Genomic DNA, 15613 nt, shown 5'->3' on the forward strand with positions numbered 1-15613 from the left:
TGTGCCCTGGCACCAAGAGGGCAAAACACATCCTGGGGTGCATCCACCACAGCAGAGACACATGGTCAAAACATGGGCTTGTCCTGATGTATTCAGTGTTGGTGCACCCTCACCTGGAACAGTGGGTGCAATTCTGGGCCCCACCATTTACGAAGGATGTGAAGGTTCTTGAATGTGTCCAGAGGACAACAACAGAGAACCCAACAATTTAGAAAAGAAATTCTACAATAATTTTTCAAGCAACAGAGACAGAAGTCTCAAACCCAGGAGTCCAATTCCAGCTGCATTTTCCTATTGAACATACCAAGATTTCAGCAAAAGCCTTTTTTTCCACTTAACATTGTTCCTCATCACCTTTTAAAACAACTCTCAAGCAGGATGAAAGTACATCAAAAACTATAGCAGTCATTTTCCCTCCTGTTGCAAGCCCTGTGCAAAATCAGAGCAGCACACTGAGCAATAAAAGCTCTGCTGTCAGATACTATGGAAGGGTGCCATGGGCAGCCCCTGTTCCTGCACATCAGTCCCAGCAGCTTACAAAGAATCATCATCATTTGTAGTAGCTTTTAAAATGTTATTGAGGTTTTTCGTAAGAAGAGGAAGCTCCAACACCACAGCACTTGCTCCAGTTCTCACAGCAACAGTGCAGCATCCAAAAACTCCTTCACATCCACTTACTTCAAACTAGTACCAGGCCTTATGACTAACAGCTTTGTATCCAGCTTTTGGAAGTGCTGGATTTCTGGTGTGGGTGCTCTCATGTCTTCCACGGAGAAAGGATTCACTGAACAGGCCAAATGTCCTTGCACATTCCAACATACCTTCCTCTTCTTTCATTTTCTTCAGGTCATCCTCTCCCACCAAGGAGACACGCTTGGGAGGTTTGTCCATCTGCTGCTGCTTCACCTCAATTTCAAAGTACTTCTGCCTCTCACGGAAGGACCTCTGCTCAGGGCTGGGCAGGCCACTGGGGCTCTGCGTGGTCACCTACGAGAGCCACACCAGCACTGCCACAGTGACTGAGCCAAACCACCCCCATCACCCCTAGCATGTGCCCGGCCCTTGCCATGTCCTCCACAGCCTCCTCTTCTTCCTCCCCAGCCTTCCCCAACAGCATGTACACATGCTGTCCTCCTGTCCCTGCAGCCACTGTCCCAAAAGCCTGAATCCTTTGTAAGTCCCCATCCTCCCGCCAGCTCCAGCCACCAGAACTCACCTCCAGGGCAGCTTTGGAATTCTCTGAGCTGGTCTGACCAGGAAGCTCCTAAGGACACAGAGAAAGGGGCATGTTCTAAACAGAAAGTTTCCTACCACCACTCCTGCCCTCCAGCCATGCCACATGAACAGGAGCAGTCCGGACATGATGGACTGCTTCACAAAACAGCCCCAGAATTAACACAAGACATGGCCAATTTTGAGTTATAAGGATTTACATTAAATAAAGGGCTAAACAGAGTGGTTTTAAATTGTTTTAAACAGAATGGCTTTAAACTGATGGAGGAAAGATAGAGATGAGCCCTTAGGCAGAAGTTCTTCCCTGTGAGGGTGCTGAGGCATTGGCACAGGGTGCCCAGAGAAGCTGTGGCAGCCCCATCCCTGGCAGTGTTCAAGGCCAGGTTGGATGGGGCTTGGAGCAAGCTGCTCTAGTGGAAGGTGTCCCTGCCCATGGCAGGGAGTTGGAACTGGATGACTTTAAGGTCTTTCCAACACAAACCAGTCTGGGATTCTGTGAAAAAAGCAGCAACAACTTTTAAAAGAGCAAAAAAACTGGAAAACTTGGAGGAACAGGAGCAGAATGGGAGCAGAGAGCTCAGCTTGAGATGGAGGAGGCTTAGACTTTAAATCACAGATGCAACTATCAAAGCTTTACCTCTAAGAAGTGAAAACATGTTCAGATAAGAAAAAAGCTGTATTTACCAGAAGAAAAGGTACCTCCCACTCCACTGAATGAGGACAAGAACCCTCAGAGGTGCCCAGGAAAAGGAGGAGAGACACAGATTGTGGTAAAAGAAATTCTGATAAAACATAGGAAGAACCCTCTTCACAGCAGAGGTGGTCCCACACTGGAAGAGGCTGTCCACAGCAGCATCAGAATCTCCATTCTTAGAAATTCAAGGCTCCAGGAGTCTGGGCCTTTTGCCCTGTTTTGCACAGGGGACCAAAGCAGATGACCTCCAGATGCCTTGTCTATTCTGAATGGTTCCATGACTCAAGTACATGAAGGGAAGAAGGAACAGTTCCAATTAAGTTAAAATCTAAGAAAAACATCCTCAGAATAGGTTTAGCCTGGCCCTGGACTCTGGAAGTTCAGTTTCTTTTTCTCACAATAGCACAGTTACTCCACAGCATCCCAGTGGGAGAATAACAGCAATGCAAAGTTCAGTGAGCTTTCAGGACTTGATATGTTTATGGACAGGACTCTGCAGGATGACCATCCACAAAAGGAACAGACTCCAACTCCCAAGGGGCCCTCCACATGTCCCTCATTCATGAGAGGAACCAGATTATTACCTCCTTCCTGTTCTCACACCTCCCTTGCTTACCTGCAGTGCTCATGCACATTTCTGTACCACTGCTGGTGTACAAACAGTGTACAAACAGCTTGAACCACTGCTGGTGTACAAACACTCATACAAACATTCGTACAGCTGCTGGTGTACAGTGTACAAACAGCTCGTACCACTGCTGGTGTACAAACACTCATACAAACATTCGTACAGCTGCTGGTGTACAGTGTACAAACAGCTCGTACCACTGCTAGTGTACAAACAGTGTACAAACAGTCCGTACAGCTGCTGGTGTACAAACAGCTCGTACCGCTGCTAGTGTACAGTGTACAAACAGTCTGTACAGCTGCCAGTGTACAAACAGTGTACAAACAGCTCGTACCGCTGCTGGTGTACAAACAGTGTACAAACAGTTTGTACCACTGCTAGTGTACAAGCAGTCTGTACAGCTGTACAGTCTGTACAAACAGCATACAAACACCGTACAAACACGTTGTACCGCTGCTGGTGTACAAGCACCGTACAAACAGTTTGTACCACTGCTGGTTTAACAGCCCCAGACAGCACTAGTTACCTGTGTCTCGAGCAGAGGGTGTGACAAGGGCACTGCTGCAAAGGTCTTGTATGCTTGCTTGACATTGAAGGGGATCTCGTCTGGAGAGGGTGGTGAAGGTGGCTTCTGCTACAAGGACAAAGACAGAAGGTAAGAATAACAACAGGTATTATAAAAAAACCAACAGGGGAAACACAGCACAGCCCTCAGCCTGCAAAGCCTGAGGAGTGGAGTATGTAAGACACAGCTCCTGCAGAAACATGAGTAGCATATTGTATACATGCTATGTACAGCAGAACATGTATCACAGCCCTGATTTACTTCTTGGGTAGTGAAGGAATGATACTTTCGGTGGTACAGATCCTCCCTGACCTGACCAGAATGTTGTGACTGATCTCTTGGTCAAGGGGCCACACTGTTGTCACAGTCCTCGTGGAGTTCCACCCAATTCAACTAGCATGTGTCTGGTGGAATCAGTGGCAGCTCACTCAGGGATCTCTAATCTGGAGAAGATCTGCTTTTGATCTCAAATTTTCCCTTCACAGAATTCCACTTACTCAGAAACATCTAATATGGTCCAAGAGGACCCTCCTGTTGCTTGTCTTTACAGGGCTTTTCTTCTCTTATCTTCCCTGTGATCTCTCCTATCACATTCGGGGAGGAAGAGTTGAGAAGACCTGCTCAAAGCACCACAGAGATGCATGGGAGTAGGGAGTAAATGACACCATCACCTTTCTTTCTACTAGAAAGGAAACCCCCTTTAGTTGCTTCATTTTTTCAATCCGTTTGGCTGCACTAACTCCGTTTCAGGTGTTTGTGATTTTTCTGTGTCCTGGACTGAGGCAAAGTTATGTTGTTTGATGATGTTCCATTCTGCATAGGCTAAAGAACAGCACATCAAGATCAGAAGAGATTGTAAATATGTGAATCCTGGCCCATCCAATGGGTGTATATGGCTGTTTGTCTGCAAATCAGGTGTGATTTGGTCTCATGTCATACAAGCTTATATGAAAAGAGAAGGGCTGTACTGCAGGTATACAGTCTTCTGTCATGACAAAGACCAAAATACCTGAAACTTTTACCCATCAACATACAGCCCAGGGAATATTAATCTTTCAAAACTGATCATTTTGCAAATCATAAAACTTACTATCAGCAGGCTGGTCTCAGCTCCCGCTCTGAGATGCAAGACATGACAGACAAAGGTCCTGACAGATTTATGCCTCAACAGAAGGCAACACCTCATAAATAATGATCTAAATCTGTATCTGATCAGGGAATTTCAGCTACGATACAGTTTCAACTTCTTTGCTACAGTTTGCTAACTTCTCAAACTGCTAAGTGAAGACACAGACTGGTGACATCCTTTTTAGAAAAATCATAGAATCATAGAACCATGGAATGGTTTGGGTTGGAAATGACCTTAAAGCTCATCCAGTTCCAACCCCTGCCACAGGCAGGGACACCTTCCACTAGAGACTAGGTTGCTGAAAGCCCCATCCTTGAACACTGCCAGGGATGGGGCAGCCATGACATTCTACTTGTGAGAAGTTCTTATCCAGGGCATCCAGAGTGACAGACAAACAGGACCAGCCTTAGCTAAGGCATGTCATCTTTCAATGACCAAGCCACCTACCCACCAGGAGAAGTGGCACTTTAGCAACCCGGGGCAGATAGACACCGCTCAGCAAGGAGGAGCTCAGGCCACTTACAGAGTTCTGGATACTGAAGCACAGCTCAGGTTGCTGGAAGGGATTGGGGCTGTCCCCGTCCTCCGAATTATGTGAGGCAGCATTTTGTCGCACTCGGGAAAGAGGCTGAATGACGCCTGGCTTGGTCTGCTCGTGTCAGTGCCCCACAGCGCAGCAGAGCCAGAGGAGAACGGCAGGAGAGAGAGGGAGAGGATGGGGGAGAGAGAAATGAGCAGTTAGGGCAGCAAGATGTCTCTGCCATGCAAGTGAGTAAGACAAATCCATGCACCTGAGCTCAAGAGGGAGAGCTACTGAAGCAAACACCAACCAATGACTCTGGTGCAAGTACTCTGGACAGGCAGAGGTTCAGACGAGTCAGGGTCACAACAGGACCAGCGGGTCATAGAGATTGCCAGGACACAAGGAAGAATTTGCCATACAAGTAGCAGCTACAAGGGTCAGAGGGGTATGGCACGAGTATATCAAAGCTTGCAGAATCTAAGTGTCATGAATGGAAGATGCAGTAGGGAAACATCAGCCAGAAATGGGTATTGGCAAAAGCTGGGTAGGAAAATGAACTGAGGCCCATCTAGGGCTGCAGCTGGAAATGCGGATGTAAGAGCAGAGACAAGAGTCTGAGCTTTGACCTAGATGTCATCACTGTTGGATGCCATGTGGAAGTGAGGAAAACATCCAGTACTAAAGAGAATAAAAGCAGGAATTGATTAAGCCAGGAAAAAATCAGGTGTGAAAGCTGCAAGGGTAAATCGGAATAAAGGCTGCAAAAACAGTGGCATCAAGTTTTCAAGTTTATGGTATTTAAGATGTGGTGCTATGTGCAAATTTGAGGTATAACAGAGAACTGAAGAAGACAGAATACAAGCCAACAGTGAAGACTTGCAGGGCTGGAACTGAGCACACACAGAAGGAAGAGACAAGCTCTATGTGCCGGATGATGCACAGGGACACTATAAGAAGGTCTCATGGTAGATGTACTTACAGATTTACTTTCATCCTGCGATGTAATGAAGTTAATGGAAGCCTGCAAACAGAAATACTGGTGTAAATTTGGAGTCCACACAGGAAACCTTTTAGTTTACCTTGCTCCATAAAAGCAGAAATACAAAACTCCAACCCCTTCCCTGCCCCATAGAGGGAAAAGCCCCCAAGCTTCACACTAACCCCCACCATACCTCCTTCTTCAAATGGGGCGCAGGCCAGAGCCCACCCACAGAAGCTTCATCTGCTACGTGAGAAGGCACAACAGCTCTCTGCACATCTTCAAGCAGTGGCCCCCGCCTTCCCCTTCCCTGCTCCAGCTCTTGTTTGCATCCCCTGCCCTCTGCATTTGCTACCGAGCCTGAGCAAAGGCACCAGGAAGCCTCCACGCTGCCAGGAAGCGTTTGGCGATGCCATCCCAGCCGTGGCCAGCAGGGAACGGCCCCTCGAACCCGACGGCTGCTCCCGGCAGCGAGCACCGAGCCCAGGGGCAGGGAAGGCGGCGCCGGGTGGGAGCAGCACGGAGCAGCAGCGCACACTGCACACCAGCAGCACTTACAAAGCGGGTCTCCCTGCCTGCCAGGTGAGCAGGCCGAGGGGCTGCCGGCGTCTGGAGAGGGGCAGTGCCAGGGAGATCGTCGGGGGAGAGACCGAGAGAGAAAAGAGACCGCGATTTCCGCGTGAGACCAGCGCCTTTCCCCGCACGGAACCGCGTTCCCGGAGCGGGCAGCGCCCGACGCAGCTCCTGCCCTGGAGGAACCCTCGGCCCCCCTCGGCTGGCACACACAGACCCACCACACACCCCCTTTCTCCCCTCGCCTGCTGCTCCCCCACAGGAAGCCACCAGAACTCAAGGCCAGGCAAGGCTGTCATGACACTGGCTTCCTTCAGCAAGCCCACTTCCCCCAGGGTCCCACACATCTTGGAGCTACGCCTTAAGTTCTGGCTGGAGTACAGGATGACAAAATCAAGGAATTTACATTAAAAATAAATGGTGGCAGAGAATTAGAGATGCAACTCCTTGGAACTTGTACTCCAGAGCAAGTGTGAAGCGCAAGTCTCCTGAAGCCCCACCAGATGTACAAGCCCCAAGGCTGGTGACTGCCCTGTGTCCTTCAGTGTTATCTGCTGGACCTGTTCCATTCTGCATAACATTCATTGTCCAGAGAGAACTAAATCCACTAGATACAGCTCTACCTGACACACAGGAGGCTCCTGCGTAAAGCTCCGATCGAGAAAATACTAAATCATATAAATGTGACAGAAAGCTGATGTAGAAAGTGTGGGGCTGAGAATGCCACTGGCATGACTAAGGGCTCAGCACTGGACACCAAGGCTTCTTCAGGAACAACTGCCAGTGGCACTAATTCACAACAGACACAGACCAAGGAAAAAGGCTCTGGAAGGTAGACACCGACTCAGGAATGGAAGCAGGGAGCAAACCTGCTGATGGCTTCAGAGGGCTAAAACAAAGGACAAAGTCATGCAATTGGCTATTAGATCATTAAATACTTTGCTCAAGCCACAGAGAATTCATTATACAAAACCCCTGAAGTGACAGAACAAAGTACAGCAAGTGCTACATAACAGGAATTTGAGACATCCAGCCTAAAACTGGAGAGGAAATGCCTGCACCTACAAAAAAAAAAGGTCCTGGATGCTCTTAACTCCACAGAATGTATCAGTGAGACCTTGTTGACTCTTCCCAAGAGCCATGGAGGACAGAATGAACCTGGGAAGCTTCCACTGTCAGAGCAGTGACTTCTGTGAGAGACAAAGCTGTCGCTGCTGCCACAGGAACGGGATAATGACAAGACATTGGACTCTAAAGACAATTTATCACTGAGCAAGCCCATCATGGTTTAGAAGAACAGATGGCATTAGATGGTTGCTAGGGGCAAGGACACTGGCACTGACCTTCCGGTGTCAAAACACTGATAAACAGAAGCATAAGGGTACTAGGAGAGTTGCCTACAACAAACTGGAATGATGAACATTCCATCCAAACACAAGTTAAAAAAAATCACAATGGAGGACTCAGAAAGATTCAGAATTCCCATCTCTAGAGGTGTTCAAAACTGATCTGCACATGGCCTTGAGTAACCTCATCTAATTGGACCTGCTCAGACTGTGCTTTTAGACCAGGCCATCCTCCATAGATTGTTCTATGAACAGCTGCATGGCCACCCGTTGGGATTTGGGCCACATTTTCATGTGAGAGCTGAAGATCATTAATCACAGACTCAGGTTGGAAAAGACCTTTAAGATCATGGAGTTCAACCACGAACCTTGCACAAAGCCACCACTAAACCATGTCCCTAAGTGCCACATCTGCACATCTTTTAAACACTTCCAGGGACAGTCACTGCAGCCCTGCCCTGGGCAGCCTGTTCCAATGCCTCAGCACCCTCTGGGGCAGGAATTGTTCCTCAGCTCCATCTGAACCTGCCCTGGTGCAGCTTGAGGCCGTTCCCTCTTGTCCCATCTCTTGTTCCTTGGGAGCAGAGCCCAGCCCCTCCTGGCTCCATCCTCCTGCAGGCACTTGGAGGGAGCCATCAGGTCCCCCCTGAGCCTTCTCTTCTCCATCTGAACCCCCCAGGTCCCTCAGCCCTTCCCCATCACACTTGTGCTCCAGGCCCTGCACAAGTTCCATTGCCCTTCTATGGCCCTGTTCCAAGCAGCAAGTGAATATCTAGATTCCCCAGGAATGCCACAGACCCAGGATGACTAAGGAGGGAGAACAAAGCCCCCAGCAGAAAAAACAGGAACATGTATTGACTTTGAAGGGAAAATTTCAAAAATTCTATTTATGAATATTGACCTTCCAAAGGCTGAAGTGATTGTTGGCACCTCCTGCCCCAGGATGAGGAGTGAACGCAGAGACTTGGGACAATTTAAAAGAAGATAACAGAGTTGAAATGAGAACCAAGAATGGCTTGTGAGAACAGGTAATGCTTATCAAACCCACCATGAAATCCAAATCACCAGGAATACAGAAACTTCCCATTTCAGAGTGAAAGCTGGCCTCGTACCAAAGAGTGCTAGAAAATACTCCCTAAGGGGAGGTTCACCTGTGACTGCTACAGGATCCTCCTGTTCTCTTCCCAACATCTCATGTGGGCAGCTGGCAGCATCACCAACAGAACCAAGGCCTCTGGGAGACTGAGCAGCACTATTCTACAGACCTGAGATGGTTCTCCTGGGTTACAGACCTGGGATGGTTCTTCTGCATCACAGACCTGAGATGGTTCTCCTGGTTTACAGACCTGGGATGGTTCTTCTGCATTACAGACCTGAGATGGTTCTCCTGGTTTACAGATCTAGGATGATTCTCCATATCCTGACTTCTCAATTTCTTCTGGTATTGCCAAATTAAATAGTCTCTGGAAAAGGCATTGCTGAGGCCACTTCTCAAAAGATACAGCTCCTATTCTGCAGTGACTCTAGGCACTGCCCTGCTCATTACCCCTCAGAGCAGCAACTTTCCACTGAGGTTATGACTAGTTAATTATACTGCTGGGTCTCTGAGACATTCTGAAACAGCAGAGCTCTCCCCCCAGTTCTTTAGTTCCTCCTGTGACTGACATTCCTTCACCTCAGGGATGGAAATGACCCTGAGCTCCCTGTGCCCGGGTACCATCCTGCCCTGGAAGCATGCTCCCTGCCTCTTCCCACATTGCCTCCCCTGGGACACTCTCACCTGCTGGTTACAAGGAGAATAGGGGGGTTCACGCCTGGCATTTCCTGTCCCCGACTCGCCCGCAGGAGCCTGAAAGAGAGAAGACAAAGCTGGATAGTTACTATACAGCAGCAACTTCCATGCCTCTCCCATAGCCCTGAGGCTGGGAGACAAGGGAGACCATGGACATCCAGCTGAGGCCAGCTAGGGGCCACCTCACCACGATAGAACACTCAGCAGGGGCCAATAGCAGCTGGCACACTGCAGAAACTTGTGAAAAGTGTTGGAAACAGCAAAGGAATTAAATGTTAGAATGGAGATCATCAAGGCCAACTGAATCAGGCTAAAGCCTTCTGCCTTGTAAGACATTGCCCCTCAACAGGCTGGGCCTAGTGCAGGCAATCTACCTGTTCTATGGACATGGAGCATAAAACCCACTTCCGACTGAGAGGAAACAAGATTCATCTCCAGCCACAGCCACTGCTGTGGGCCTCCTGGTATGTCCTTTCCAAGTAGTCCAGAGCATGGGAAGGACAGGGTTTTAACCCTGTGGTCACCAGTGCTCAGGCTGAACCAGCCTGCAGCGAGCCCTAACAGCTAGAACAAGACAGCAGAGTTCCAGTCATTCCCTACAGTCTATTCACAGGATTCAGGAGCATGATTTAAACAGTATTTTAGATGCCTAAAGCTGGGAACAGGTCATTTGGGTTGTAGAGAACTTTGAGCAAAGCTAGGGTTCCACAGTCATTAATACCATACCCATGCAGGAGTGAATAATGCCAATTTGATTTGAGTCAGCCTTAGCTACTGAGCAAGCCAGGAGACATGATCTGAAGCTTATATTGGAGCACAGAAAACATCTGATCCTCCTTAGCACTGTAATGACAGAGAACACAGCAGGACCAACTGATACGCTCCCATGCCCCCACTGCAAAGAATGTTCTTGCTCAACCTGCTTCTGGCTACTGCTGTCCAAGTCCTACCATGTGCCAGCACATCAGCTTGCCAACCCCCAAGGCAGGAGCTGCTCTACAGTACTGCTTTCAGGGACTCGAGCTCCCTAATCCATCTGACATCACTGCTCTAGGGCTTGTGCCAGCACACAGAACATGCAGGCAGTGGGAAACGATCCCTTTTGAGAGCTACATGGAATTAGGTTGGCTCTGCTACCTGTGACACCCACCTCCAGTCTGATGACAGCTGATCTGACATAGTCTACCTTCAAAAATTGCTTTGTGACCACTGCTTTTCTTCATAGAATGGTTTGTGTTGGAAGGGATCTTGAAGCTCATCCAGTTCCAACCCCTGCCATGGGCAGGGACACCTTCCACTGGAGCAGCTGCTCCAAGCCCCTGTGTCCAACCTGGCCTTGAACACTGCCAGGGATGGGGCAGCCACAGCTTCTCTGGGCACCCTGCCCAGTGCTAACCTGGAACATAGTATGTTTGGGTCTAGTCCTTGCTCTGCCACAGTCTCCTGTGCAACAATGAGTAAGTTAAACATGGATTTCCCAGAGCAGAAAGTTCTCCCCTGAAACTGGAAAGTCTGGATACACTAAAAGGTCTCCTCAAGGAGCAGTGTGCTCCTGGGCTGCAGATAAACCATGTCAGCTGCACTGCTTCTTAGCTTTCACAGGTCTAAAAACGGCTGTGTTCAGGCCCAGATACCCACATGTGGCACCACCACCATTCTTCTACAAGCCCTACTCACAACCCAGCAGATGGGGAACACCACAGCTATGAGCCTGACTCCTGCCCACCAAGACTGACACAGGGGAAGTCATAGAAACCCAGACTGGTTTGGGTTGGAGGGACCTTACAGCTCCTCCAGCTCCAACCCCTGCCAGGGCAGGGACCCCTTCCCCTGGAGCAGCTGCTCCAAGCCCCTGTGTCCAACCTGGCCTTGAGCACTGCCAGGGATGGGGCAGCCACAGCTTCTCTGGGCACCCTGTGCCAGCGCCTCAGCATCCTCACAGGGAACAGCTTCTGCCTAAGAGCTCAGCTCAGTCTCCCCTCAGGCAGGCTAAAGCCATTCCTCCTTGTCCTATCACTATAGTCCCTAATGAAGAGTCCCTCTCTGGCATCCTTTAGCCCCCTTCAGATACTGGAAGGCTGCTATGAGGTCTTCATGCAGCTTCCCTTCTCCAGGCTGAACAAACCCAGCTCTCTCAGCCTGTCTCCAGAGCAGAGGTGCTCTGGCCTCCTTATTATCCTTGTGCCCTCCTATGGACTTGCTCCAACCGCTCCATGTCCTCATGCTGGGGACAGCAGAACTGGACTCATGACTGGCATTGCTAAGTTGCCCGATGTGGCTGCCTCCCCTCAGAGAGGGCTCAGCAGTGCACGCTTGGCAAGAACAGGGTTCATTAGTGGCTGGAAGACACCTCAGTGCCCATCAGTGCCCGACAGCCCCTGCAGGCCACGCTCCAAAGTACTCGTGTTAGGCAGGACTGGAGCATGCAGAGGGTTTAGTTGAGTGCCGGCAGCCCTGCCTGCGTGATTGCATGCCACACACCATGCTGGAGCTTGCCTTGGAGTACAGGCTGGTCTGCAGCACTCCCTCCCTGCCATAGCCCAGGGGAGGGCCGCCCAGCCCGGCCTTGCCCCTGCGGTTCGCCACCACGAAGGGGTTCTGGCTGAAGAGGATGGGCTGGGAGTCGATCAGGCACTCCTGCTCTGGCATCTGCTCCTGGGACACGGGGGCACCTGCAGGGTCCTGCTTGTCTACCAGGGGCTTTTCTGCCCCGCTCGTGCCTGCGCTGGGCGATGCTGAGTCCCGAGGAAGGGCAGCCATGCTTCCGATGGAAGAATCCGGGCATGAATCGTGGCTGTCCTGTGCCACCAGCACGGACAGCACAGTGCAGTCACCCTCCATTCTGGAGCTGGCTTTATTACACAGAGCACGCTGAGAGGAAAACAAAAGGATCAGAAAGAAATAAGGAGAACAGAGTAAAGGAGAGGAGGAAGAAAATACAGAGCTGATGCTGAAGGACAGGGAGAGAAGAACTTCTACTCTACCACCACTCCTGTGATCCCCAATGCTCCTTGCAAGAGTCACAGTCAGCATGCAACACACACACCAAGTAGCTGACAGGCACAAGCACACTCCCTGCACTTTTCCAGCTCTCATCCACACTCCAGCAGCTCACACCACTGCTCTCCAGCAACTGACTGCTAAAACCTGCGCAAGCACATCCTTGCCATCTCACTGCAGCACATCTTCAGTTCAACTCTATCATCACAGTCAAACATCAGCTGTCTCACCCTTCATACTTTCAAGCAGATCCACAGAGAGGAGCACCCCCTGCCTCCCTCCAGTGCACCTCCATACAGTCAAACACTTATCACCAGAGCATCACACCACCCATGTGCATCACACCTGCATGGGCAAACAAGCTTGTATGGCTCCACTTCATCAAAATACACCTCAACAACTAGCAGAGAGCTAAATAACAGCCAACAGAGCAAAGATCCCTTTGAACATTCTTCCTGAAGGCAGGACTAAAACAGAGCTCCAGTTCTGCCTAGGCCCAGCTGTACCCATCCAAGATGAAGCACTGACCTTTCTTCTTTGAATACCATAAAAGAGAGTTTGTTACCCCAGCCAAAGTCCTCTTCAGGGAAGCAGAGATAATCAGAAAGCAATGATCAAATCTCCTTCTACCCGAGCGCCTGCCAGAGAGCAGAAAGAGCTCTTCTGCTCAAAGCACATTCTCCAGCTCCTCTGTCATGGCAGCTCACAAAAATAGCTCTCAAGGGCTGGGTGGTGACTACAATGGCAGCTGAGAGGCTCAGGAATGTCTGGGGCCCTTCCCAAGCCCCCACCCCAACCTAAAGCAGTCGTTGGCAGGGCCCTGGGTCATATCCTGTTTCCTCAGACCATGAAGCCTGTGTGACCCTTAGATATTTTGCTCTTGTAGCTATGTGACTTTCCAATGTAAAAACACCTACCAAAAAAACCCCAATAAAATCCTCCCAGTTCCAGTTTTCTTTCCCCAGAGTGCCACAGACTACACCAGTAAGAGGTCCAGTGCAGATTAAGTTACACCAGGCAAAAAGCGCTTTCAGGAACATTATCAGCTCACTGGGGATGCTGTAGTGGCAGCAGAGCCAGGCACCCACCATCACACACTGGGTCTGTCGGTGCTCCGGGCAGGCCCCTCAACACCGCTACCCCTGTCCCTTGCAGGCAGAAGAGCACAAACACTGCACAGCCAGGCTCTAGGAGAACAATATCCACCCACCCCCCCCCCCCCCCCGGGCTGATTGCTTTGCACAGAGTGAAAAAGCAAACGATGCCCTTAGGGCACCGTGGAGATGGGCAGCTCATCCAGCCTGCATGAAGTCTGATGGGGAGCCTCAACCCCTGTTTTCTTCATGGGAATGATGGGAACTGAGCTCCATCTACCCCTCGCTTTCATCTCCAGTGCTGCTGCAGTGTGTGCCAGTGCAGGAGGCTTTGCTCCCCCTGCTTCACAGGGGCTATTTTTATCAGACAAGCAGCAGTTTCCATTTGGGGTAAGCAAAGATTTGGGCAATGCCGTGTGCTTTTCCCAACCTTGCCTGTCACTCAGGCAGGACCATTACATTTTACCTTGTGTCTGCCAAGGCAAAGGCAGAAGAAATGCATTTGCACTTCCGATCCATCACTGCCCCAGCCACCGACACAAATCTAATTTGAAATCTCATTGACAAGGAGAGAGAAAGAATCAATGGCAAGAAGCTGAAGAGAAACAGATTCAGGACAGAAAGTGCAGATTGTTAATGAACTGACCATGGGAACACACTGCTGAGAGATGTAAAAATCTCCATTTCCTACGGTCACGATTCTAAATGTTTTGCTGTGGCTAGCAGCTGTCTTTCATGGTTACAGCTTTCAAACCTGTATTATGGAGAAGACAGAGGCTACAACAGTTCTTTTATTAGGTGATGGCAGTACCCAGCCATCTGAAACTCTGCAGACATCAAGTGACTGAGAAGCTGGCACAGCCTGAGGGCATCACCCAGATCAGCTTTCCATGCAGCTTTCAACTGGAGTTTTGCATGGGGGTTTCAGAGGTTTACAAACAAAGAAGGCTTGCAGCTCAGTCAGCCCTTGTTCTTCTGGCTCACAAAAGGCCCAATACACAGCAATAAGGATTAACCCAAGACAGACACCATCTGCCCCTTCTGCAGGGGCCATGCTTGGGGAAACCTCAGGACAAATTCCACACACAATCCAGACAATCCATTTGCAGCTCCTGCTCAGCAGTGTGCGAACAGCAGGGCCTGAGACTCCTTTCAGGGAGCTGGGCAGCAGCAAAGGATACACAGACACTGCTTAAAGGAGGAGGTACATGTGAGAACGTAGGCCTAGAGAAAGAAACAGTACTACGGGAATCAGGCAATAGCATCAGTCACGTAACTGAGTCACCCTGTCTGCCACCTGCTAAATGAACCCTGTGCTTCTCTGCTGACCAAACAGGACACTTATCTGTGCCAGACTCTTCCTCACAGGCAGTCACCAAACGGGCCAGGGGCAGCTCCTGAAGGAATGCCAGAACATCCCTGTCCTTGCAGCCCACATCTCCCTGCACTCAGGATCAGAGCAAAGACAGGGCTGAGCAAATGACAGCTGGAAAAAGATCAGCGTGGGCACCAATTGGCTCTTCCCCCTAAACGGAACATTTATAGATGCCACCCATACAGCCCGGCATTACAGCGTGTTTGGCCCCACATTCCAGCACCCAGCATTCCTGGCTGACATGGACTGCTCTGCACACAAATGCTGCTCTGCTCTGGATGACACCAGGGCTGAGCAGCAGAGGCAGCTGCCTGCATGGGGCTGGCTCTCCCCTTGTTTCCAGCTGCTGACTTACACCAAGAAATACTAAAAATACATTAAACCTTTTCCTGATAATCCTTTGCTGTGTGAACAGCCAGGAATGCACAACCTGATGGTGACAGCAAAGGGTGGTCTTGCTGCAATAAGAGGAAAGGAATGGAGGTGAAGACAGAATGTGTGTGAAGAAGCAGGGAGAAACCTATTGCAATAGGTATGATGCAGAGAAGATAAAACGTGACCAAAGGAAGCAAGGATGGAGGGGTGGGATTTTAAACAACACAGGGGAGAGAGATGATTTTGCAATCTGTGAAGTCTGTGAAATACAGATTTTCTCTTGTCTGAGCTGCCACCAAAAATCAGG

The 15613-nt window shown here is 49.9% G+C and overlaps 1 protein-coding gene across 4 annotated transcripts in view; it reads right to left on the reverse strand.

Annotated features, from left to right (window-relative positions):
- The window catches only part of SCRIB (scribble planar cell polarity protein), a 100582-nt gene that overhangs the window by 16799 nt on the left and 68170 nt on the right, over positions 1 to 15613 (reverse strand). For all 4 annotated transcript variants that reach the window (XM_034070232.1, XM_034070241.1, XM_034070246.1 and 1 more), the window contains 6 exons: positions 9451 to 9519; positions 5752 to 5793; positions 4773 to 4898; positions 3082 to 3189; positions 1217 to 1264; positions 822 to 987 (listed from right to left, as the gene is read on the reverse strand). In XM_034070232.1, the coding sequence (XP_033926123.1) occupies positions 822 to 987; positions 1217 to 1264; positions 3082 to 3189; positions 4773 to 4898; positions 5752 to 5793; positions 9451 to 9519 (559 nt within the window). The remainder of the gene's footprint in view (positions 1 to 821; positions 988 to 1216; positions 1265 to 3081; positions 3190 to 4772; positions 4899 to 5751; positions 5794 to 9450; positions 9520 to 15613) is intronic.

This window comes from Melopsittacus undulatus, chromosome 1 (genome assembly GCF_012275295.1).
Source record: "Melopsittacus undulatus isolate bMelUnd1 chromosome 1, bMelUnd1.mat.Z, whole genome shotgun sequence".
NCBI classification, from domain to species: domain Eukaryota; kingdom Metazoa; phylum Chordata; class Aves; order Psittaciformes; family Psittaculidae; genus Melopsittacus; species Melopsittacus undulatus.